At 46.8% G+C, this 23,063-nt stretch overlaps 2 protein-coding genes across 2 annotated transcripts; both read right to left on the bottom strand.

The window, feature by feature from the left end:
• Positions 1-3,064: 3,064 nt before the first annotated feature.
• LOC117842823 (uncharacterized) lies at positions 3,065-4,195 on the bottom strand. The gene has a single exon (XM_034723343.2). It carries the CDS (start codon positions 3,829-3,831, stop codon positions 3,556-3,558), a length of 276 nt encoding a protein of 91 aa, XP_034579234.1. The 5' UTR covers positions 3,832-4,195; the 3' UTR covers positions 3,065-3,555.
• A 150-nt stretch (positions 4,196-4,345) lies between these two features.
• On the bottom strand, positions 4,346-5,496 carry LOC117842822 (uncharacterized). Its single transcript, XM_034723342.2, has 2 exons — positions 4,892-5,496; positions 4,346-4,670 (listed from the first exon to the last, which is right to left on the bottom strand). The coding sequence occupies exons 1-2, from the start codon at positions 5,166-5,168 to the stop codon at positions 4,441-4,443; spliced, it is 507 nt and encodes a 168-aa protein (XP_034579233.1). The 5' UTR covers positions 5,169-5,496; the 3' UTR covers positions 4,346-4,440.
• Between the last annotated feature and the right edge of the window lie 17,567 nt (positions 5,497-23,063).

The following is a 23,063-nucleotide window of genomic DNA, read 5'->3' as shown; positions in this document are numbered from 1 at the left end:
CAATGGGTCTGTTCGGCTGGACTTATAAGCCGGCTGAAAAATTGAAACGACTAATTTGTTGTGAGAGAAAAATATTGTTCGGTGACTGATAAGTCGGCTGAATAAACTGAAGCGAACAGAGCAAACAACTTCTCGCCCTCGCAGCAAAACAGAACAGCCTTGCATCGGTGACAATGTTTCATGGCTTGCACCGGCACGAAGCCACGAACAACCGTAACCTCGGGAATCGGATATATTGTTTGGGACTTTGGGTCATTAGCCCTGTGGCAAGCTGCGCAGGTCGCATGTAGGCTGTAGCTGATGCGTCAGATTGTTAGGAGTAGATACTAGGGGTAGCAACGGGCACAAACCCGTTGGGTTTAATTGCTGGGTTTGTGCCATTTCAAACCTATGTCTGCGAATATAAAACCCGCCCGTTAGATATAATAGTTATCCAAACATAACACCACATACTAACAAAGCATTTTAGCTAATAAATCAGTGGTATAAGTGCATAGTATTGATCATAAACTACCAAGTTCAATGTTTAACAATTCAACTCATAATAAGAAGTAGCATATACATATAAGAGTTGGATTTTGACTATTAAAATTGAGGTGTGGACTAAGAATATGAACTTTTTTGGTGGTATATGACCGGATCTTAAAAAACCCATGCGTTCACGGGTTTGGGTTTTACGTTTCCAAACCCACACCAAACTCTCTATGAAACTTTCATTAAGAACCTAATGTTTAACAATTGTAAAGACCTCGGGCTGCAGCAATGATAACCCCGACGTTGTCCAAATCTCCCGGATACCTTTCAAAAAAAAATGTTGCTAGCGTCAGCATCAATCATCAAGTCAACATAATTCGGCTTGCCAGATCTCATGTCGCTCTTTTTCTGATACCGCTGCTTTACCTCTATCTCATGCTTAGGCCAGTCCCAACCCCACATGAGCAAGACACCACTTTAGGAAACTACTACACTCTACAACCATGATTTCTTGATGTGGATTCTTAGGGCCCGTTTTCTTCCACTTGCTAAACTTTAGCACCCGTCACATCGAATGTTTAGATACTAATTAGGAGTATTAAACGTAGACTATTTACAAAACCCATTACATAAGACGAATCTAAACGGCGAGACGAATCTATTAAGCCTAATTAGTCCATGATTTGACAATGTGTTGCTACAGTAAATATTTGCTAATGATGGATTAATTAGGCTTAATAGATTCGTCTCGCCGTTTAGATTCCACTTATGTAATTGGTTTTGTAAATAGTCTACGTTTACTACTCCTAATTAGTATCTAAACATTCAATGTGACACGTGCTAAAAATAAGACACGGGAAGAAAACGCCCCCTTAATAAATTCATCATCCCTTCTTCAACTAATCATATTTGTTTTTCATCAATTACGAAGTCAATATCCTATCTCAATACGAAGTTTAATACAATCAGTGCATAGATTCTCGTGTAGAAACTGGGTCCTACATGAGACCCAGTTTCTTCCTCTCTTCACTCTATCTCTTATTTAATATAGTATCAAGTAAGCTAAAAGTCCTAAGTGGTAATATAATTAATGCTTTAGAAACCATTCTAATCGGAGGGTTGGGACTGTCTTTATATTTCGTATTCGAGTTCAGCACTTCGGGTTGGCCTGTCTGAAATAAAGACGCTACTGTTCAGTCTTCTAATTTGCTGTTTCCCAACGAATTGTTTAGATGCCTTTTCTGTTCTTAATTTTTTACAAAACCTCGAGGTACAGAGTACATGCCGTGGGAGTATCGAGTTACATGTGCATCATCTCACGATTTGGAGCAAATATTCTGAAACAGTGAATTCAACAGTGAATTCAACATTTTTCATTGGGAAAATTGGTTTCGTAGCACTGAAACATCGCGACTTTCAAAAAATACCATCAATGACCTCGTCCCGTAAAATACCATCGAAAGTTACAAATGTTAACTGAAAATACCATTCTGTTACATTTTATTCGCTGAAAACTTATTTTCATCGCTTTGACTAACATAGACCGACTTAAAATGACAATCCTACCCTTCTTATCCTCTGAACTCCGAAGACCACAGAGGGGATCGATCCTTCTCCCAATCAGCCTTATCCTCCCGCTCGTCTCCTTGGCAAACTCCTCCCGCACTAGTGACGCCGCCGCCCCTCACCGACAGGCGACGCTACCCCTTGCCGGCTCTCCCCAATCCGCATGCATGGAGGACAGGGCGGAGGCAGTTGGCCTGCAAAATGAAAAGAAAAAATAAGTCAAATAGGAAAAGAAAGAAGGAAATCCCTTGAATCGAAAGAATCCGTAGGCAGAGGGTCATGTTTTGAAAGGCTTGTGAATTGAGGGGTTAAAAGAAGTGGGCGTGCGAATCCGATATCAAATATCAAAATTTCTGGGACGGAGGGCTGTGCGCCGCTTCCAATTTGCATCAATTTGAGATCCCCTCATGTAAGACCATAAAACTAGTAAGACTAGTTTGCTTGTGGATTTCGTAAGACCATGCTGGATTGGTGGTTCCGTATTGTCTTTTGGGAGGAAGACATGAGTGCAGAAGTTTATCGTTATCATCTGGAACTAGCTTTAATTGATGTTATCATGCAGTGCTTCTGGGCGGCAGGCACCACAACTGTGGCAGCGCGATGACGGGCACCTTGAGCCCAAGCGTCGGCACGGCGCGGAAGGGCGCACCATGGACAGCGTGGCGGCCAGCCTTGTGTCACCGTCCTCTCATTGTCTCATTCCTAGTCTTATATGATTTGCAGCTCCGCTCTTGTGTTTGTTTTCTGGTTCCCCGCTAAAAGGGTCAGGGGTATTTTTATCTTAGTTAACACCGTTTGTGTCAAAACTAACGGAATGCTAATTTCAGTTTGAGTTTGCAGCTTTCGCTGGTATTTTACGGGACTGAGTTCTTTCGATGTTATTTTACGGAAATCGCTATCTTTTAAGCGCTATTAAACTATTTTTCCTTTTTCATTTCTTTTACCGTACTGGACATACCACGAAGCCTGCACACTTTGAAAAGGACAGCCCAAGAACCTAGACCACCGGGCGGGCCTATTGCGATTCAAGGGTATTCAACTAAATATCCATTATTTTTGAAAAAAAAACTTTGCATATGTAGTATATAATATGTGGATGTATTAAAAAAATTACAAAAAATAGCACCACAAAATATGATTGAAAATTTGAATACCCATTGTCAAAATTCTGCACCCGCCCGCCACTGTTGCCTTTCACCTCGGCCCGTGAATCCCATCTTGCTCTGCCGCGAGGTCTTCGCATATCCTCTCCACGACCTCCCTCCCCTTTTCCGCATTATGCGTGAACCTCTCCGCGCAGCGCCGTTCCACGAGCTCGGCCACCCTCGCCGCACGGCAGCCAGCCGCCGCGCAGTGGATGGTCGTCTCCTGGCGGCACAGCGTCCACTCGTCGGGCCGCTCCGGGTGGGGCGCGTAGCTGCAGCGCTCCTCGACGTCCACGAGCCCCCGGAGCGTGGCGTTGCGTGAGGCCACCCGCATGTCCCGCGCGGGCGCGTCCACGTCCGTGCGCTCGACTCAGAGCACCGCAACGTCGCCGCCCGCGCCGCCGCCGGCGGCGGGCGTGAGGAGGGCGCGGAGGAGGAGCGGGGCCGGCGGGGTCCGGCCCGCGATGGCGCGCACGGCGCCGGGGTCCACGTCGCGGGCCAGCGTGTGGACGTCGAGGGTGTGCGCGAGCGCCCCGGAGGCGGCGCGCGCCGCCGGGTCCGTGAACTTGCGCCACGCCGCGGCGGTGACGCGGTGCCATGGGTGGCGGTAGCGGTACACGTGCTCCCGCGTGTAGGAGAACACCATGGTGGTGGCGCCGCGCGGTGCGTGCCTGCGCGCGGGGAGACCGGAGATTCGGAGGGGGAAGGTGCGGGCGTGCGGTTCTCGGTGAGCCAGCGAGAGCGGTGGCGTGGCGCAGAGCCGTGGAGGGGTTCGCGATTGCTACTGCGAGAAATAGAAGCGAGGGGCTTCGAGTCAGCTAGCGTCAGCGCGGGGGTGTGTCGGGACTCGGGAGGCGGAGAAGAGGAGAGGAATGTTCGCGTCGCGCGGGGGAAATGGCAAGCTCTGTGGCATCTGGCCACGCGTCACTTGCGGCGCAGCCACAGAAAATGGCCACCGCTTGGTTGCTGTCAAATCCTTGGCGCGCCACACGAAATCCAGTTGATTTTTGCACCTGTGGCTCGCCTAACCGTGGCGCCGTTTTTCCACGCCACAAATTGCGGCGGGGGCGCGCGTGGCTTGCCCCAGCGCACGGCCTGCAACCAAGCATGGCTTAGGCGACGAGGCGTTCGGCTATGGCGAGCAAGCAGACTACAATGAATTGACATCAACGAAGTCTCTCATCTTATTGGTATACAAGATTTTGTTGCCGCCGAGGGCAAGCGGTTACGCACCAGCACCACGGGTAGCGGCAAGCTAGAATAGGGTGTAGCCGTCGTCGTAGGAGACGTGCCACCCGCGGTGGCACGGCGGCGCGTCCTCCTCGCGCTCCTGGCAGCAGCTCCAGCGCTTCTTCCAGTTGGCGCGGCCGGTGCTGGGGCGGCTCCCCTCGTCGTTCCAGCGGTACACGATGACCCCGCTCCTGTCGCTCCACTCGCCGTCGATCCCCTGGTGCGGCGGCGACAGCGAGAACAGACCCTTCTCGCCTGCGTGCGATGCGCACGACACGGTTTGTTAACGCACACGCTCGGACAAAGACAAATGGGCCTTGATATTATGGCATATGGGTTTGCATGGGCCTCCATCAACAACTAGCCGTAGGCCCAATCAATAGCCCTGGCCCATGCATGAGGGGAAAGATATTTCTGCAAGCCAAGCAGAAGATGTGGCAAGACCGCAAGAGCAGCACATAGGAGGAGGGGTGTACCTGTGACGTGGCCGTGGAAGGCGCAGGCCGTCGGGTGGTTCTCGTCGTCCCGGTACATGCCGCCGCACCTCAGGCACCGCTTCCTCCCATCCTCCGTCGCCGCGGAGGCCGAGCCGTCGCCTGAATTCGTCGCTCTGACTCGCGCGCGCACGGGCCGGGGTGCGGCCGCAGCATAGCGACGAGTAGAGCGGCCACACGGCGGCGGGGGCAGCGGCAGCGGCAGCTTGGGCGCTAGGGGCGAGTAGGTCCGGGCCGGTGCCAGCGGAGAGGATGCCATGCCGTGGGATGATGACAAACGACGAATGGCCGGCCGTCCGCCGCATATTCCAGAGACCAGAAGAGAGAGTGGTGGCCGGGTGCCCTGGTGGGGGTGGGTGGCGACTGGCGAGTGGCGTCATGTCGAAGGTATCAGAAACGTCATATGGGCTTCAGGGCCTGTTATTAGCTTCTAGTATGCCAAAACAATAAAGAAGGCCTGAATTCTAGCCCAGCAAGGCCCATAAATAGTGAAGCTGGTGGATATGTTTGTTATTAGCACAGCAAAGGCCGAAAATAGGCATTTTGGCAGGCCCACACAGCTTCGGCGGCATTACATAAATGAAAGAACAGTAACCAGGCATGGGCGCATGGCAGTCTTCCTTTCCCAGCGGGGAATGCTCACGTCAGCTTCTCTGTTCCTCTCGCCTTCCTTTTCCTGTTGTTACAGTTCACCTGGTCTCAACAATTACGGCCATACATCCAAGGTACGCCCAGAGCCCGTTCCAGCGGGTAGAGAGAAGTAATGACCTTTCATTTACGTTCTCCCTTCTGTCGCTTTTCTACCGTGCTGCGCGCAGCTCGGTAAATCAGGGGAACTGACAGGCTACAATCGCTGATTCGTTGTGGTTTTACTTTGAACAAACACGGTGTATGGAGCAGCGTAGATGACTGGATTCTGCTACCTTGCTTGGTTACTTCTGCGGAGGAAATCTTTGGCGCACCGGCATACCCCAACTTTTCACGGCAAAGGCTGAAGACGACCTGAAGTTGCTTGGGGCCTTGACGAGACGTCACATAGCAGAGGCCCGGAACAAAGCAACTTGCATTCAGGTGGAGATATCTGACAGGCTGAAAAAGGATTCGATGCAAGGCTGCGCGCTACGGCCGGGGGCCGGCGCAGCGGCCGACTGGCCGAGAGATGGGCCAGAGGCCAGAGCTGGGTGGAGTGCAGCCTCCGGCACGGTGCCGGCCTGATGAACTCTCTCTCCTGTCCGAAACTGTCGGATTAGGAGTGAATTATCCATCCCTCCTCCCTCCTCATCATCAGTAGTTTAACCTTTTATGTTGAACTGGTTGTGCATACAACTCAGAGGGTGTTTATTCCCACCTTCTAAAATTTTAGTGACTAAAAAGTGACTAAAAAGGGACTAAAGAGTCAAACACCTTAACTAAAACTGACTAAATAGGAGGTTCCAAATCCAGTCTCTCCACCCCTCCTAAAAGTGATTAAAACCCTCTCTGGACTCCCATTGCCTCTCATTTATTGCCCCCTCTCTCTCCCACCTTTTAGGAGGGTAGCATGGTACTTTTGCCAAAGCATTTATTGCTTTTAGTCAGTTTTAGTCACCGGAACCAAACAGCCTTTAGTCCAGGACTAAAACTTTTTAGGAGTTAAAATTTTAGGAGGCTGGAACCAAACAGACCCTCAATATGATATCAGAGCCAGAGATCTTGAGTTTAAATCCTGTCGGCACGATTAAATAAAATAATTGTAGCCCACTCCAATCTCCACGTATGTGATCTGAGGGAGCCTGCACGTGAGGGGGAGTATTGGAGTATAAGTGAATTGTCCATCTTTTCTTATCAATTTAAGTTTTTAAATTGAATTGGTCAGTGCACGCCTATACTCGGACAGGCAGGCGTTCGCAAGATGAACTCACTTCGGTTCGGTTCAAATTTTCTTCTGTCTGAACGCTCTCTGCATCAAAGAGGGCCGAAGAGGGGAGCCCCGTTTGATTCCCTCCGGCGGATCAGGCAGGCAGGGTAGCAGCCACATACAGCTTTCCCTTTCGGCCCAGGAGGCGCAAGCAAAGCTCATCATTTGACGCCAACGTCTCATGGCATGTGTGTGTGCATCCGAATCTGACGTCCCATCCATCAGGCTTGCCTACACATATTTTTGTCGGCCATTCTCTCTCAGGCTCTCCGCTCAGGTGCGCCCAAAAAGGTGATCCTCCGCCGATGCATCTCCTCCTCGATCTCGTGGAAAAAAAAGAGATCAAAAGAGGATCGATCTGATCCGCCCTGGCTCGCTAGCTCTTGTTTCTCACTTGCAAGTAGTGTGCGCGTTAGCATTGCTGCATTGGCCATGTGGAAGCCTCCGTGTTTTTGGAAGTATCTCTGTGCCTTTTCCTTTTTCTGGGGTATGCAAATAAAGAAACGGGACATGCATGTCTCGCAGCCTTTCTGGAGCAGGCCGCGATGCAGGATGCTTGCACAGGAAAGAACACAGGAGGTATAGTGTGAAAAATGACTGCCACGAAGGAACTGAAATTATGGTTGTGCGTAGTAAATTTATCCATTTGAATAACCAACCAGTCCTCTACTGCCTTCCTAGAAAAACAATTACGTACTCTTTTCATTATTATTTATGATCAACTTATGAGATGAGAATATTGTAATATTTGGCTATGTGCGGTCGCCAAGACCAAAGACATATCTTTTATCTAAAGAAGAAGAAATTACTAGACAATGATATTATCATACGAAAATCCACATTTTACTACCCTAAACATTGTACTTTGTCCACTTGAAAAAAATAATTGGGGTAGTAAAATGGCCTTCTAAAATCACGTGTGCACACGAATACTAACTATATGGATAAACGTGATAGAAAATTGCCTATAAGTAGTAGATGTAGTTGTGAATCAGGCCTCAGCCACTGCATTTGCAATTAGATTAAAATTCCAATATAAACTAAGTGGAAAGAAAACATGAGTTTCAATTCTTTTAATTTTTTTACAAAAGAATGTGCGGAAAAATTTCTACGAATCTATTACATAGGGTGCGGCAGGAGCCCCCCCCCCCCCCCCACCCCTTCCGCTACCTAATTTTGTTCTGGACATATGCCCCTCTCCCCCTCCAAAAAAAGAGCCAAATTTCTGGGCGGTACTAATTGTTTATAGAGAAAATTTCTTTAATATCATTGAAATTTATAGGACTTCCCTTATTACCATCAAAATTCTCGAGTTCCCTTCACTGCCACTGTTATAAATTTTCTCTCCCTTGATTGCTACTTCCGTCGAAGTTTATTACCATCAAAATTCTCGAGTTCCCTTCACCGCCGCTGCTGTAAATTTTCTCTCCCTTGATTGCCACTTCCGTCGAGGCTTGTTAAGTAGCTTCTCACTGACTTGGCGGGCCCGCAATCTGGACAGTCAATTCCCACGGTTTCCAATGACTTATCTGCCCCTCTTCCAATGACAAGGTGGCCCCACAACTGCCCAAACTTAGGCCCCGTTTGAAGCTCCACAGCTAAAGTTTAGTCCAATGTTTTGATGATATTTAGGACATGCAAACATGAGCTAATTGTAAAACTAATTGCATAAGTCGTGACTAATTCGCGAGACGAACCTATCGATGCTAATTAGCCCACGATTAGCTCATGTTGTGCTACAGTAAATATGTGCTAATTATAGATTAATTAGGCTTAATAGATTCATCTTGCAAATTAGTCATGACTTATGCAATTAGTTTAATAATTAGCTCACATTTAGTCTTTCTAATTAGTATCTAAACTTTCAATGTCATCCGGACTAAAAATTAGTCCATGTCCAAGCACGCCCTTATCTCCTATCCATTCTCAAGCCACAGCATCGGCAGGGGTTCGATAGATAGGCAGCCGCAGGAGGGAATCGGCGAGGGAGAAGAGTGAGTGGGGGCGGCGCTTCGGCGTGGAGTATTGGGGGCCCAGCCAGGACCCGCGGCAAAGCGGCCGGGGCGTGAAGGTCGAGCGCCGCCGGCGCGCGCGACACTAGTAGGGAATTGGCCTTTAGTCCCGGTTGGTAGGGTGCATATCTCTCGGATATCCATCCGGGATAAACCAACCGGGACAAAAGGGGGGGGGGGTCTTTAGTCCCGGGTCTTTTAACCGGGAGTAAAGGTTCCCCTTTAGTCCCGGTTGGTGACACCAACCGGGACTAAAGGGGGTCCCTTTAGTCCCGGTTGGATTTCCCAACCGGGACTAAAGGGGTCCCCTTTAGTCCCGGCTCGATTCCAACCGGGACTAAATGGCGCTTGCATGGCACTGCCGTGACGCCTGAATTTTTCATGCATGCATCACGTATACGTAGTACCGCGGCCCTTTTAATTTGTTAACCTTGTAGTTGAGATTTTTTTAGAACGAAATCAACTAGTATTTAAACGAATGGGATTTGTAATTATACAATTACTATATATATACACAATCCTTATACACAATTCATATACACAATTCAACTAGCTTAGTACAAATCGATCATAATTAGCGCGTATTATATATACAAATAAATCAAAGTATCTTCCTACAATCTTCCCGTCGTGGTGTTGCTGATCGGAGTGTCTAATTGTCGTCCATCGTAATAAAATTCTCCTTTTGGATTTACCACCTCGTCCATTATGAATCCAATGAGACCTTCACATATTGCCGCTACTCTTTCTTCCTTCAAGAGTCCTTGTTGAATATTTAACATCTATAATTTGGAAATTTTGTGAATGTTACATGAACAAATACATATAAGGAGCTAGAAAATAATTAACTAGTAATATATTTATTTTACGTACTTTAAAGTTGTGCGGCGTCATCTTCGGTCCCTTGGGTCCCAAAAAACTGTGCATGTGCTCACAGATGTAGTAGCCACATAGATTATTCCCGGGTTCCTGTCTTAAGCACTTCAGTGCAGAAAAAAATAAGTTATGAAATATTCGTGTTATACAATGTAATAAATGTGCAGACTGCATACGTACCGGGAAGTCTGTGTTCCATGTAAGATTTTCTTTGAATGGACCTTTGTGTGTCCTTATGAATTGTTTCCATGCGCTGCGGATTAGAATAATGAATGACATAGTGTAACAGGGATAAAATGTAGGAAATAAATTTTTGCATAGAGATAAAGGTCCAGAATTATTACAAGCCTAGCATGTCTTGCAATTCTTGGTAGTCCACCGGATCTTTCCTTAACGAATCAAAGATAGTGACGTGGCTTCTTTCAGGCTCAATTATAATAAGGATCCAGTGGAAGCTGCGTGCGTAAAATGTTCATGCATATTAGAGCTAACTAACATGTAGAGATAAGGAAAAAGACATCGAAAGTAGACGGTATACACACACTTACTTGAAGTTGTATGGAAGTAGTATGAAATCCTTGAATGTTTGTTTGTGTAGGAAATTGTATATTTCCGCAAAGGTTTTTTCCGACGCTAATTGTATCTGTTGTTGGTTAACTACAGATGGATCCATGAAGCCTATATGTAGGTACGCATCTCGGCGGCATGTCTGAATTAGCATCCTACATGAAATGGAAGATGAAGTTAGTACGGTGACGCACGCCAAAATTTACATGTAGAGATAAACGGACACTTACAGAATCCAAGCGCTGATCAGAGAGACGTCCAGGGCATCATGATGGTACACTTCGTATATACCCTTGAAGTCTAGCCACAGCACTTTCTCCCCTTCACCGTGAAAATCTATCGGTTTTACCTTCATGCCGATCATCTCCCTCGAGTTGGCGGATGCCATCATGTACCATTGATGGAATTCGTACACCTTTGTTGATAGCTTCCGTACCAATGAAGGCTTTACTAGAGGTTTGCCTAGCTCATAAGGCCACTTCAGCTCAGGGGGCGGTGCAGTTGGCGTCTCAACTTGCCCTATGCATTCATCAAGTCCCAGACCTGTTTCTTCCATGAACTTCAATACATTTGCTTGTTGATCCAAGGGCATTGCTTTTACCCGTTGAGCATCTTTTTTTGATAAATGGCTGAGGTCGGGGACTGGACCGCTGGAAGATGACTTTCCTTTCCTTTTATCCTTTTCATCAGCCTTTACTAGAGCCCGTTCATAGTTTGACAAGAGTGGTATCCTTTTCTTGGCTCCTTCTTCCATCCTGATAAAAAAGTTTAAATCTCGCCGACTTACTGGCGGTGGCTCCATCTCCCTTGCCTTTTTTAATTCGGCTTGTTTCTTGAACCACTCACTGGCCTCTCGTTGGATTTCTACCCACTGTTCTTCATGAGGCATTGCCTCCCAACGTTCCTTACGAGTCACTTCAGGCTCCTTTGTTTTCTTCTTTCTCTGTCTTTGCTTGGGAGGCGGTGCTCGTGACTTCTTTAGTGGTGCTGCAGGTTCCTTCAAGGGGGCCTCTCTTGGTGCCGGCGACGGTGATCGGGGAGGGGTGTTGTTATTGTCGTCGTCGCTCCCAGCACCAGGATGTGGTGGAGATGGAGACCTTGATATAGATGGAAGGGACGGTCCTGGAGCAGGAGATGCCGGTCTCGAGGTATGAGGAGAAGGTCGCTGCTGGGGATCTACGGGGAGCGGTCTTGAGGTCTGAAGAGATGGCTCCGTGCCGGGAATAATGATGTAGCGTTTCTTCCATAGAATGATCCCATGAAGCGCATCTGCCAATGTCTTTTCCCCGTCGCCTCCCGGGAAGTCGAGCTCTAGACCTTCATACTGGGGATCAACTATTTGCTCGACGCAGACGCTGGCGTAGCCTGTTGGAATGTCCATGCCATGACTGCTCTGCCTTGCCAGGGTTGCTAACGCACTCCCGTACGCTACCTGTACATATAGCAGAAGTAAACAAGTTGAACTCCGATCTCGAGGCCTGGATCAATTGACAAGATTGCATAAATATTATGTATAAGTATACCTTAATAGTGAGGTTGCCGACCGGTGCATGCAACTCACATGAGGTCCGTTGCGTGATGGCATCCACGGGAACCGTTGCTCCTCCACGGGTAATCTGGGCGTCTGCGCATCGGGGACCCCTGTAGAAGCACAACTGCTCCCGAGGCATTGAGAAGGGCTGGCGGTGTTAGGATTCGGCATTGCTCCAGATTGGGCCAACTCCGCAACTGCGTCGGCCACCCGCCGATTGATTTCATCCATCATTCTTTGTTCTAGCATCTGCCGCCAGCTCTCCTCGATCTGTTCCTTTCTTCGCTTCCGGCTTCTGTAAGAGGCGCTGTCGCCTCGGAAAACGAACTTCCACGGAACCACCCCGAACCCTCGGCAACGTCCTGGGTGCTCTGGATTACCGAGGGCCAATGTGAGCTCATCATTTTCTCGGTCCACCTTCAACCTCCCAGCCTTGGAATCTTCAATGTTCTTCATGAGATGTTCGGCCTTCTCACGTATTGTGTCATTGAAAATCAACGTCCCATCCTCTTGGCTTAGGGAGCCTCCATGAGCGTAGTACCAGTTTTTTGATCGTTCGGGCCATTCAATAGTTGCAGGTACGATTCCCCGTTCGATCAGATCTTGTTCCATCTTCCTCCACTTGGGAATTGCTGAGCCATACCCACCTCGCCCCAAATGATGGTGGTAGCCCTTCTGACTAGCATTTGCTGTGTTGGTCGTGATCTTTTTCACACCTTCTTCACTCCTCTTGTATTCAACAAATGCATCCCAGTGGTCCCTCAACTTTGGCCACGCGTTGAAGTCTGGAGTTTTGCCCTTCTTGATGTAGTGGGTATCCAGCATCTTCTTGAATGTCTGGAATTGAGTAGCCATCTTCTTAAGCGTCCACGCTTTGACATCCTTCTCACTATATCATTCGGGGAATGTGAAATGTCTCTTCATGTCTTCCCACAACATATTCTTTTCTGTCTCTGGAAGGGCGTACGGATTATTGCTTCTGCCCTTCCATTCTCTGATGCTGATAGGCACGTTGTCCCGGACGATTGCCCCGATTTGACTCATGTACTTCTTTGCTACTTTCTCGGGAGCAACCGGCCTGCCCTCTTCTGTAACTTCGGTGATGACAAGCCTCCCTTCCATCACCTTTGTACGACCTCGGTTCTTCTGCCCTTGTGTCGATCCGGAGGGCTAACAGTTCAAGATTCGTTAATTAGTACGTAGTAGTAACGGTGGCGTGAAACAATACAAGAATGGTTGTATATACCTCGCCGGAACCTTCCGCCACGGCAAGTTGTTGCTGCGGCTGTTGCTCTTCATTCCCATCGGCGGACATGTTGAGGAACATGTCCGCCTGGGTGCCCTCTTCATCCGTGTATGATAGTGGAACGTTGTCACCACTACCATCACCAGCGATTATCTGCTCCATGATATACCTTGCAGTCTCATCGTCTGCCATTTCAACTATTGATGGAAACATACATGGAATCATACATGACAGTCATAGAAATCGTCTTACTACAAATTTATACAAAGTCCTACAAAGTCCGGAATCATACATGTATATAATGAAATCATAAAATAACATGAATCGTACAAAGTCCGGAATATTCATACAAATTTCTATGAATTTTGACGAATTTCTAAAAATTTCTATGAATTTCTACGAATTTCTACAAATTTCTATGAATTTCTACGAATTTCTACGAATTTCTATGAATTTCTACAAATTTCTTGGAATTTCTACGAATTTCTACGAATTTCTATGAATTTCTATGAATTTCTATGAATTTCTACAAATTTCTACGAATTTCTATGAATTTCTACAAATTTCTACGAATTTAGACGAATTTCTACGAATTTCTACGAATTTTGACGAATTTCTACGAATTTGTAACAATATCCACGTGCGGTGCCTAGGTTGTGACGTCGGCGATCAGGGCGGCGGAGGCGGGACGGCGGCGGTCAGGGCGGCGGTACGGCGGAGGCGGGGACGGTTCACCGGAACCACGGGCGGTGCCTACTAGGTTGTGACGGGCGGCGGGACGGCGGCGATCACGGCGGCGGGACGGCGGAGGGGACGGCGGTGCATCCTACGAATTTCTAACTTCATTTTCTAACTTAAAAATCTAACTTAACAAACTAACTAGAAATCTAACTTAACAAACTAACTAGAAATCTAAAAATCTAACTTAACAAAATTAGAAATCTATCTAAAAATAAAACTTAATTTTCTAACTTAAAAAGAAAACCCTCCCGGCGCTGCCGGCCGGCGCGGCAGCGGACCTGTCGCGCGCGGGGCGGCGGCCGGGGCGGCGGGACGGCGGGACGGCAGCGGCCGGGCGGCGGGACGGCGGCGGCCAGGGCGGCGAGGACGGCAGCTGCCGAGGCGACGAGGACGACGGCGGCCGAGGCGACGACGACGACGGCGGCGTAGGCGGGACGGCGACGAGACGGCGACGAGGGGCGACGAGGATGGAGCCGGCGACGAGGATGGAGCCGGCGACGAGGATGTGGAGCCGGTGGCCGGAGGCGACGAGGTGGCTTGGGCCGGGCGCGTCGACGGACGAGGAGGGGATCGAGGCGGGCCGGCCGGGGGACGACGACGGCGCAATGGGGGACGTCGACGGCGCAATGGGGGACGACGGCGGTGGCGGCCGGCGAGGGAGGCGGACGGGCGGCGACGGAGGAGAACGCGCGGGACTTGGCGAAAATTTGGCTAAGTGTGTAACTGGCGGGGGGTAGAAGGAAGTAGAGTGCCATTTAGCGCCCCCCTTTTATCCCGGTTCGTAATGGCACCCGGGACAAAAGGGCCTTTTGTCCCGGGTCCCGTCACCAACCGGGATAAAAGGGGGGGCCTTTTATCCCGGTTGGTGACGGGACCCGGGACAAAAGGGTGCCCCCGCCAGGTGGTGCTGGGAGCGTACCCTTTTATCCCGGGTTGGTGATGGGACCCGGGATAAAAGGGTTCGTTCGGGCGGGAGACGAAACGTACCCTTTTATCCCGGTTGCCGTTTGCAACCGGGATAAAAGGGAGGCCTTTTGTCCCGGTTGCTGTTAGCACCCGAGACAAAAGGTCTTTTTTCCTATTTTTCTTCTCCCGCCTGTTTTTTGGAAATGGATTTTATTTTATCTTTTCACTGCATTTCAGGATGAAAAACAAAACCTTCACAGATTTTGTACATGCAAAAATATATTTAATTAACGAGTAAATTGACAATAAGTATGAATTAATCATTAATTCTATACCAGTTCATTTAGCCTGTAAAATATTTATTTTACTGCATTGCTGTGATCAAGAAATTATTCAATTAAATTATTTCAATGCGCAGAAAAATCCATGTTAGTATGTGGTTGACAATGTTCATGTTTATCTAAAAAATCTTCACCTAACAAATTTAATAACACATGAAATCATACATAGGGTAAATTACAAATTGTATCAATTAATACACAAAGGTCATGTACATTTAACGCATTACAATACAACGTTGTAAAATTTCTTCTTCACGAAAGTTCCTTGATCATGATCGCGGCGTAAGTACGGAGCCTCTTCTTTGGATAGCAGGATGCTTGGATCAACTTCAACGGCGAATGGAGGCATGCCATCAAACTGATCATAATCATCTGATTGGTCTGTTTTATCCTCGACTCCCACGATTTTTCTTTTACCTGGAAGAACTATGTGGCACTTTGGCTCCCATGTCTCTTCTGGATTCCTCTTGGGTTTGCTGCACATGTCCTTCACATAGAACACCTGATGCACATCATTGACAAGTACGAATGGGTCATCACTGTATCCAGTCTTGCTCAGATCTACTATTGTCATTCCGTACTGATCTTTGGTGACGGCAGTTAGCTTCACCCAATTGCAAAGAAATAGAGGGATGTACAGCGGTCCGTATTCGAGTTCCCATATCTCCTCTATGAAACCATAATACGACTCCTTGCTATTATTTCTGTCCATGGCATCTATGCGGGCACCACTATTCTGGTTCGTGCTTTTCTGGTCCTGGGCTCTCGTGTAAAATGTGTAACCATTTATCTCATAGCCTTGGAATTTGACGATTGTGGTAGCAGGTCCCCTGGCTAACCAGGCAAGCTGTGGGTGAATCTCAGAGTTACCCATAAGTTGTTGGCGCAACCAGGAGGGAAAAGTTTCCATGTGATGACGGGTAAGCCAAGCATCGGATTTGGTCGGGTTTTTGGAAGCTACCATCTGCCTGTGCTGCTCGATATACGGAGACACAAAGGATGACTGTTGTAGAACAGTGTAGTGTGCCTTGTCGAACAAATCAGTATCATTGCTCAAACTTGATTTCCTTCCAAGGGTGCCCATTCCTCGGAGCCTCCCCTCGTGGCGTGAAGTTGGAACCCCAATCGAGTCAATTGAATCAATAAAATCAACACAAAACTCGATCACCTCCTCTGTTCCATATCCCTTGGCGATGCTTCCTTCTGGACGGGCACGATTAAGAACATAGTTTTTTAGGACTGCCATGAACCTCTCGAAAGGCCACATATTGTGGAGGTATACAGGTCCGAGAATACCAATCTCTTTTACTAGGTGAACCAGTAAGTGTGTCATAATATTGAAGAAGGATGGTGGAAATAACAACTCAAAACTGACAAGACATTGCACGACATCGTTCTGTAGCTTTGATAGCTTGGATGGATCGATTGCCTTCTGCGAAATCGCATTGAGAAACGCGCATAGCTTTACGAGCGGCAACCGGACATTTTCTGGTAGAACACCCCTCAGTGCAACCGGAAGCAACTGGGTCATCAACATGTGGCAGTCATGAGCCTTGAGATTTGTAAACTTCTTTTGTTTCATATTTATTATTCCCTTTATATTCGAGGAGTACCCAGACGGGACCTTCATACTATTCAAGCATTCAAACATGCTATCCTTCTCTTCCTTGCTGAGAGTGTAACTAGCAGGACATAAGTAGTGCTGTCCATTATCTCTCTTTTCCGGATGTAGGTCATCTCGTTGCCCCATGGCTTTCAGGTCCTGTCGTGCTTCCAATGTATCTTTTGAGGTTCCATAAACACCCATGAAGCCTAGCACGTTCACGCAAAGATTTTTCGTTAGGTGCATCACGTCTATTGCGTTGCGAACCTCTAGGATTTCCCAATAAGGTAGCTCCCAAAATATTGACTTTTTCTTCCACATGGGTGCATGTCCGTTATCGTCGTTCGGAACAGGTTGGCTACCAAGTCCCTTTCCGAAGACTACATATACATCCTTCATCATCTCGAACACACGCTTTTCATTACGGTGTGCAGGTTTTTTACGATGGTCTGGCGCCCCTTTGAAATGCATCCCGCTCTTTCTCAGCTGGTGGTGAGCAGGGAGAAATCGACGATGACCCATATAGACGACCTTCTTACAGTGCTTCAAGTACATGCTGTCTGTGTCGTCTAAACAGTGGGTGCATGCCCGATATCCCTTATTTGTCTGTCCTGAAAGGTTACTCAATGCAGGCCAATTGTTGATGGTTACGAACAACAGTGCTCGTAGATTAAAGATCTCTTGTCTATCCTCATCCCACACACGTACACCTTCTTCCTTCCAGAGCTGTAAAAGGTCATCAACCAACGGCCTTAGGTACACGTCAATGTCGTTACCGGGTTGTTTTGGGCCTTGGATAAGCGCCGGCATCATAATGAACTTCCGCTTCATGCACAGCCAAGGAGGAAGGTTGAACATACAAAGGGTCACAGGCCAAGTACTATGACCACTACTCAACTCACCGAATGGATTGAATCCATCAGTGCTTAAACCAAACCTTATGTTCCTTGCTTCACTTTCAAAGTCTGGGAATGTTCTATCAATTGATCTCCACTGTGCCCCATCTGTGGGGTGTCTCAGCATCTCATCTTCCTTACGGTCTTCTTTGTGCCATCACGTCAACTTAGCATTCGCCTTGTTCTTGAACAAGCGCTTCAAGCGTGGTATTATAGGGAAATACCACATCACCTTCGCGGGAACTCTCTTCTTGGGAGACTGCCCCTCGACATCACCAGGATCATCTCGCCTGATCTTATACCGCAGGGCTTCACAAACGGGACAAGCATCCAATTTCTCGTATTCATCACCACGATAGAGGATACAGTCATTAGGGCATGCGTGTATCTTCTGAACATCCAATCCGAGAGGGCAAATAATCTGTTTAGCTTCATATGTTGTGGACGGTAATTCATTATTCTCGGGGAGAATCTTCTTGACAATGTTCAACATCCCCTGAAATGCCTTATCGGACACACCATTTTTTGCCTTCCATTGCACAAATTCTAGTGTCGTACCTAGTTTTTTATGGCCCTGCTGGCAACCTGGGTACAACAATTTTTGGTGATCATCTATCATGCGCTGCAACTTTGCTGCTTCCTTCTCAGTTTCGCAATCTCTGTATGCATCTCGTATCACCTGACCAAGGTCATCAGTAGGGTCATTTTCTGCAAACTCATCTTCATCAGCCTCGCCCATTGTAGTACCTGCAAAAGCTTGGCCTGCAACCCAGTCCGGAATGGTGTCATCTTCCTCCTCCTCCTCGCCATCTTCCATTACAACCCCTAGTTCACCGTGCTTGGTCCAAACCAAATAGTTAGGCATGAAACCGTATTTAAACAAGTGGTTGTGAATAGTCCCCCAGGAATCCTTTGAATACTCCTTCCTGTTATTGCATTGGAAGCATGGACAACATACGAACCCATTCTCTGGCTTGTTCGCTTTTGCCACTTCGAGAAAATAATGCAAGCCATCAATAAACGTCTTGCTCCGCCTGTCTGCATTATACATCCATTGCCGGTCCATCTGCATCGTATTACGCATGAAAATGGATTACACTTGACAATGGATTACGCGTGAAAATCGATTAAAGATCCAAACAACATGGTACAATACAACAACATGAAGATCCAAATACACATATTTAAATTAAAGTCCCAAACAACATGATACAATACAACAAGCAATCCACTGGTTATTATCAAGGAGGACTTTAAGCATCCTTGGACGGTGAAGACGAAGGTTCCGCTGACCCAACCTCATCCTTAGGTTTATTTGTGCCGCCAGAAACGGTAGTACTAAGTGGACGTGAAACACCCGGGATTGAGGGTGGAGCATAACGACCACCAAAAGGAGGTTCCTGACCCGCGGCAACAGCTTCTTCATGACGTTGCTGCAAATAACGAAGCATTGCTTTTTCCAGCGCGCTCTTTTTCTTCGGCTTATGCTGAGAGCCAACTATGATTGGAACCTTGCCATAATAGGAACCACGATCGCCCCCACCATCGCCACTTCCTCCAGTAGTAGAAGCCATCTATGTACAAAAATTATTATCTTAACACTGCATAAGTTGTTCAACTTGAAGACCGTGATCATCTCGCGAGGATGTCCTCAACTGGGCGGCACCGGTATTCGTCATGAAAGAGGTTAGATGCTACGGAAAAGGGGACACGGTCACGATGTCCGTATCCACTCTTTCTCGTAGAATCGAACCTCCTTCTTGACATACATTGCTGCTCGGCGGAAAACATCCTCCTAGAGATGAACACGGTATGCAAGTTCAACAAGTAGCAGAAGTCATCTATGTACAAAAATTCTTTCCTTACCACTACAGAAGTTGTTGAACTTGAAGACCGTGTTCATTTCGCGAGGATGTCCTCAGCTGGGCGGCACCGCACTTCGTCATGAAAGAGGTTAGATGCTACGGAAAAGGGGACACGGTCACGATGTCCGTATCCACTCTTTCTCGTAGAATCGAACCTCCTTCTTGACATACGTTGCTACTCGGCGGAGAACATCGTAGCAGAAATGAACACGGTATGCAAGTTCAACAAGTAGCAGAAGTCATCTATGTACAAAAAATTTTCATTACCACTACAAAAGTTGTTGAACTTGAAGACCGTGTTCATTTCGCGAGGATGTCCTCAGCTGGGCGGCACCGCACTTCATCATGAAAGAGGTTAGATGCTACGGAAAAGGGGACACGGTCACGATGTCCGTATCCACTCTTTCTCGTAGAATCGAACCTCCTTCTTGACATACGTTGCTGCTCGGTGGAGAACATTCTCGCCGAAATGAACACGGTATGCAAGTTCAACAAGTATATGGATTTAAAAAACCATATTGAATTTGATAAGATAAACCGTCTAGATAAGGTAGCATCATTTTTAAACCACTGCAATAATGCATACTATATATGACACATCAATCTCCCTCACATTCTAGCTCAAAATACCTCTCCATTTTTCTACTTCATCATCACATTGTAGCAAATAATCTTTCCATCTCCAAAGCATAAATCAAAGCATATATAACACGAGGATGAAGTAGCAAACCTTCGCAACACTTGTGTTGGCTGAGTCAAATTCCCACGAAAATGAGGGAAAAAACTTCGGGCAGCACCTCCCTTGCTTGGGCACCACTGGAGAGTAGGTGAAGCTCAGCTCTCTATCAATGTGCTGGACTGGCTCGGGCTGGAGGAAGAAGAAAGTCTCTGTCTCGGGATATAGTGGGGGATGAGTTTTTATCCCGGTTAAAAACTCCAACCGAGACAAAAGGGAACACCTTTTGTCCCGGTTGGAAGTTTAGTCCCGGTTGGATCCTCCAACCAAGATAAAAGGGACACCCTTTTATCCCGGTTGGAGGCACCAACCGGGACTAACCTTTTTATCCCGGTTGGTGGCTCCAACCGGGATAAAAGGGTTCACCTTTTATCCCAGTTGGATTCTCGGATTCTCCAACCGGGATAAAAGGGTCCCGCCACCGACGTCCCCCAGCTAGCCGTTGCAACCGGGACTAAAGGGGGGTCTTTAGTCCCGGTTGCAATTACCAACCGGGAGTAAAGCTCCCCTCCAATTTTGCCTACCCCGGCGCACCCCCTTTTGTCCCGGGCCAACTTTAAACCGGGACAAAAGGGGGCGGATCGAAAGTCAATTCTCTACTAGTGCGAGCAAGGCAGCCTGGGCGAGTTGGGGGAGAGCACCGCCGAGGCGCGTGGGTCGAGCGCCGCCTGGGCGTGGCCGGCCGGCACGCACCGTGCCCGCGGCCTGTGTGAGCGTGGCCTGGGGGAGGAGGATGGCGTTGAAGGCCGGCCGGATGATGCACATGAAGTCGTCGCTGCTGTCAAGGCCCCACGCGAACTCCACCAGCTCCGCGTTCGTCATCACCGTGTGCTGCTGTAGTCACGAACGCCACGGACCAGGGCCTCTGCCCTCCAGCCAGGCGAAGCAGGAGACGTCCTCCTTCTACAGGTTGGATCCCAGTGCGTCGAGCTGGCCATTGATATTGCTCGTTGAAAGGAAACCAAATCAAGCAGCAAGTTACCCCTTGCGTGATGGATTAAAGCCAAGCAAGAGCTTCATACGTGAGCTATGGAGGGGCATAATTGTCTTTCCGTATCAAGATAACAACAATTTAACAGTCAACTAATGGAAATGGCAATCATGGGAGAGAAAATTTAAAACAGTGGTAGTGAAGGGAACTCTGAGAATTTGAATGGAAATAAAGGAAGTTCTATAAATTCCAATAGCATTGAGGGAATTCTCTCTTATTTATAAGCGGTACATGTTCCACAACAGATAGCAGTATCTTTGCATCTAAATTAAAATTCCAATACACTATAAACTATTTGGAAAAGAGAACAATGTGTGCAAGTGGTACCAGGGTGAGGACAGGAGGGCACAGGGGGCAAACGCCCCCCTACCATGTTTGTTCTAGGGATAATCTTCAGGTAATAAATATATTTACTATACAAATCAACCCCCACCCCCCAAAGCCAAATTCCTGCCTTCGCCCTTGACCAATACCATTTCTCCAATTTTCAAGGGCGCATGTATGGTTAAAATAGCTAAGTTTCTATAAGCAAGAGAATTGTACTTGAAACTTTTTCTAGCATTTTAGACACACTAGTCAACTTGTGCTATCCCACGGACTAACAACTTTAAGAGTCATAAGCGTATGAAATTCATGAAAAAAATTAGGGACATAGGTAATAATCAAAATTGTTTACCATGCATTCAACTCTCTCTCATTTGTTAAATATATATTCAAACATAATACTCATATGAATACCTAGCATACTTACCTTTATCCAGCTTTTATACTATGCACTTTTTTCATCTCTATTTATACTTTTTCTCTACTTTGCATCGCACCTCCATATTGAACAGTTAGTTTGAGCAATATGTTCAACATGGAAATCGATTTTTGCTTCCTTCATACATGTATGTATGGTGTGCATATTGTGACAGATCAAGCATATATATATTAACTTAGTATTTTCTACATGAACGATGGCAGATATAGGCAATTTAGAATCATGGATCAGTTTACTTTGGATACTTTGTTAAAATGAAATATGTAATTTAGATTCACATTTAGGGTTTAATTTAGGTTATTTTTATAATGGTATAGGTGGATAGTTAGATTAAGATTAGGAGGTTAAATTAGGTTATTTTCATAATGGCATATTTGGGTAATTTAGATACATATCTCAAGGGTTGATTTAGACTACTTTCTAATGGTAGGTGTGGCCATTTTTTAGATAATAATAATATATCTAATGATTAGATTATACTGGATTGATGGCTTGATGTTTCTGATTTATGTGAGAATTTATAGGATTTATCTATTTTTCCTAGTGCATCCAATTAGTAGGATTTATGTGAGAATTTTAGGATTTAGAGGTAGCCTCCAATTAGTAATACTAAGATTGATGGCTGGATGTTTCTGATTTATGTGAGAATTTATAGGATTTATCTATTTTTCCTAGTGCATCCAATTAGTAGGATTTATGTGAGAATTTGTAGGATTTAGAGGTAGCCTCCAATTAGTAATACTAAGATTCGGTGCGATACTGCTAAAAAAGGATTTGGTGCGATAGGAAAACAACTGTTGTGCCATTGGTGCCATAACACATCCAAGGTGTGCAGCACTTGCAACCCATATAATAAAATCTCCAAAATTAAATATGAATAATGTGTTTGAAAAAAATAAATGCCTACCCGCCCATTTTTTACTTAGAAAATGCCCAAGTACCAATGCTAGAGACTATATATTTTCAAAATTACAGCATGCTTGCAAGTGTCAGGCACTCAACATGAAATTGTGTTAGTTGCTTTTAGGGTGCATGAAATTTAACAAAGTTTCAAAAGACATACTGCAACATAAAAATGTATATAGAACATAAAAAAAAGGAAGATACAATATTATGCTTCATTTTCCATTCATCTACAACGTGGAAGGGCAACATCCGCAACAATTAGAGAAAACATCACCAG

The sequence above is a fragment of the Setaria viridis genome, chromosome 2 (assembly GCF_005286985.2).
Source record: "Setaria viridis chromosome 2, Setaria_viridis_v4.0, whole genome shotgun sequence".
NCBI lineage: Eukaryota > Viridiplantae > Streptophyta > Magnoliopsida > Poales > Poaceae > Setaria > Setaria viridis.
This window is presented reverse-complemented; position numbering and strand designations above follow the sequence as displayed.

Excerpts from the sequence above, each read along its gene's own strand:
- LOC117842822 (XM_034723342.2), bottom strand. The coding sequence starts at position 5,168 with ATGGCATCCTCTCCGCTGGCACCGGCCCGGACCTACTCGCCCCTAGCG. Across the intron at positions 4,671-4,891 it reads CTTCCACGGCCACGTCACAG|GCGAGAAGGGTCTGTTCTCG; the intron begins GTACACCCCTCC and ends CATCGCACGCAG.
- LOC117842823 (XM_034723343.2), bottom strand. The coding sequence starts at position 3,831 with ATGGTGTTCTCCTACACGCGGGAGCACGTGTACCGCTACCGCCACCCA.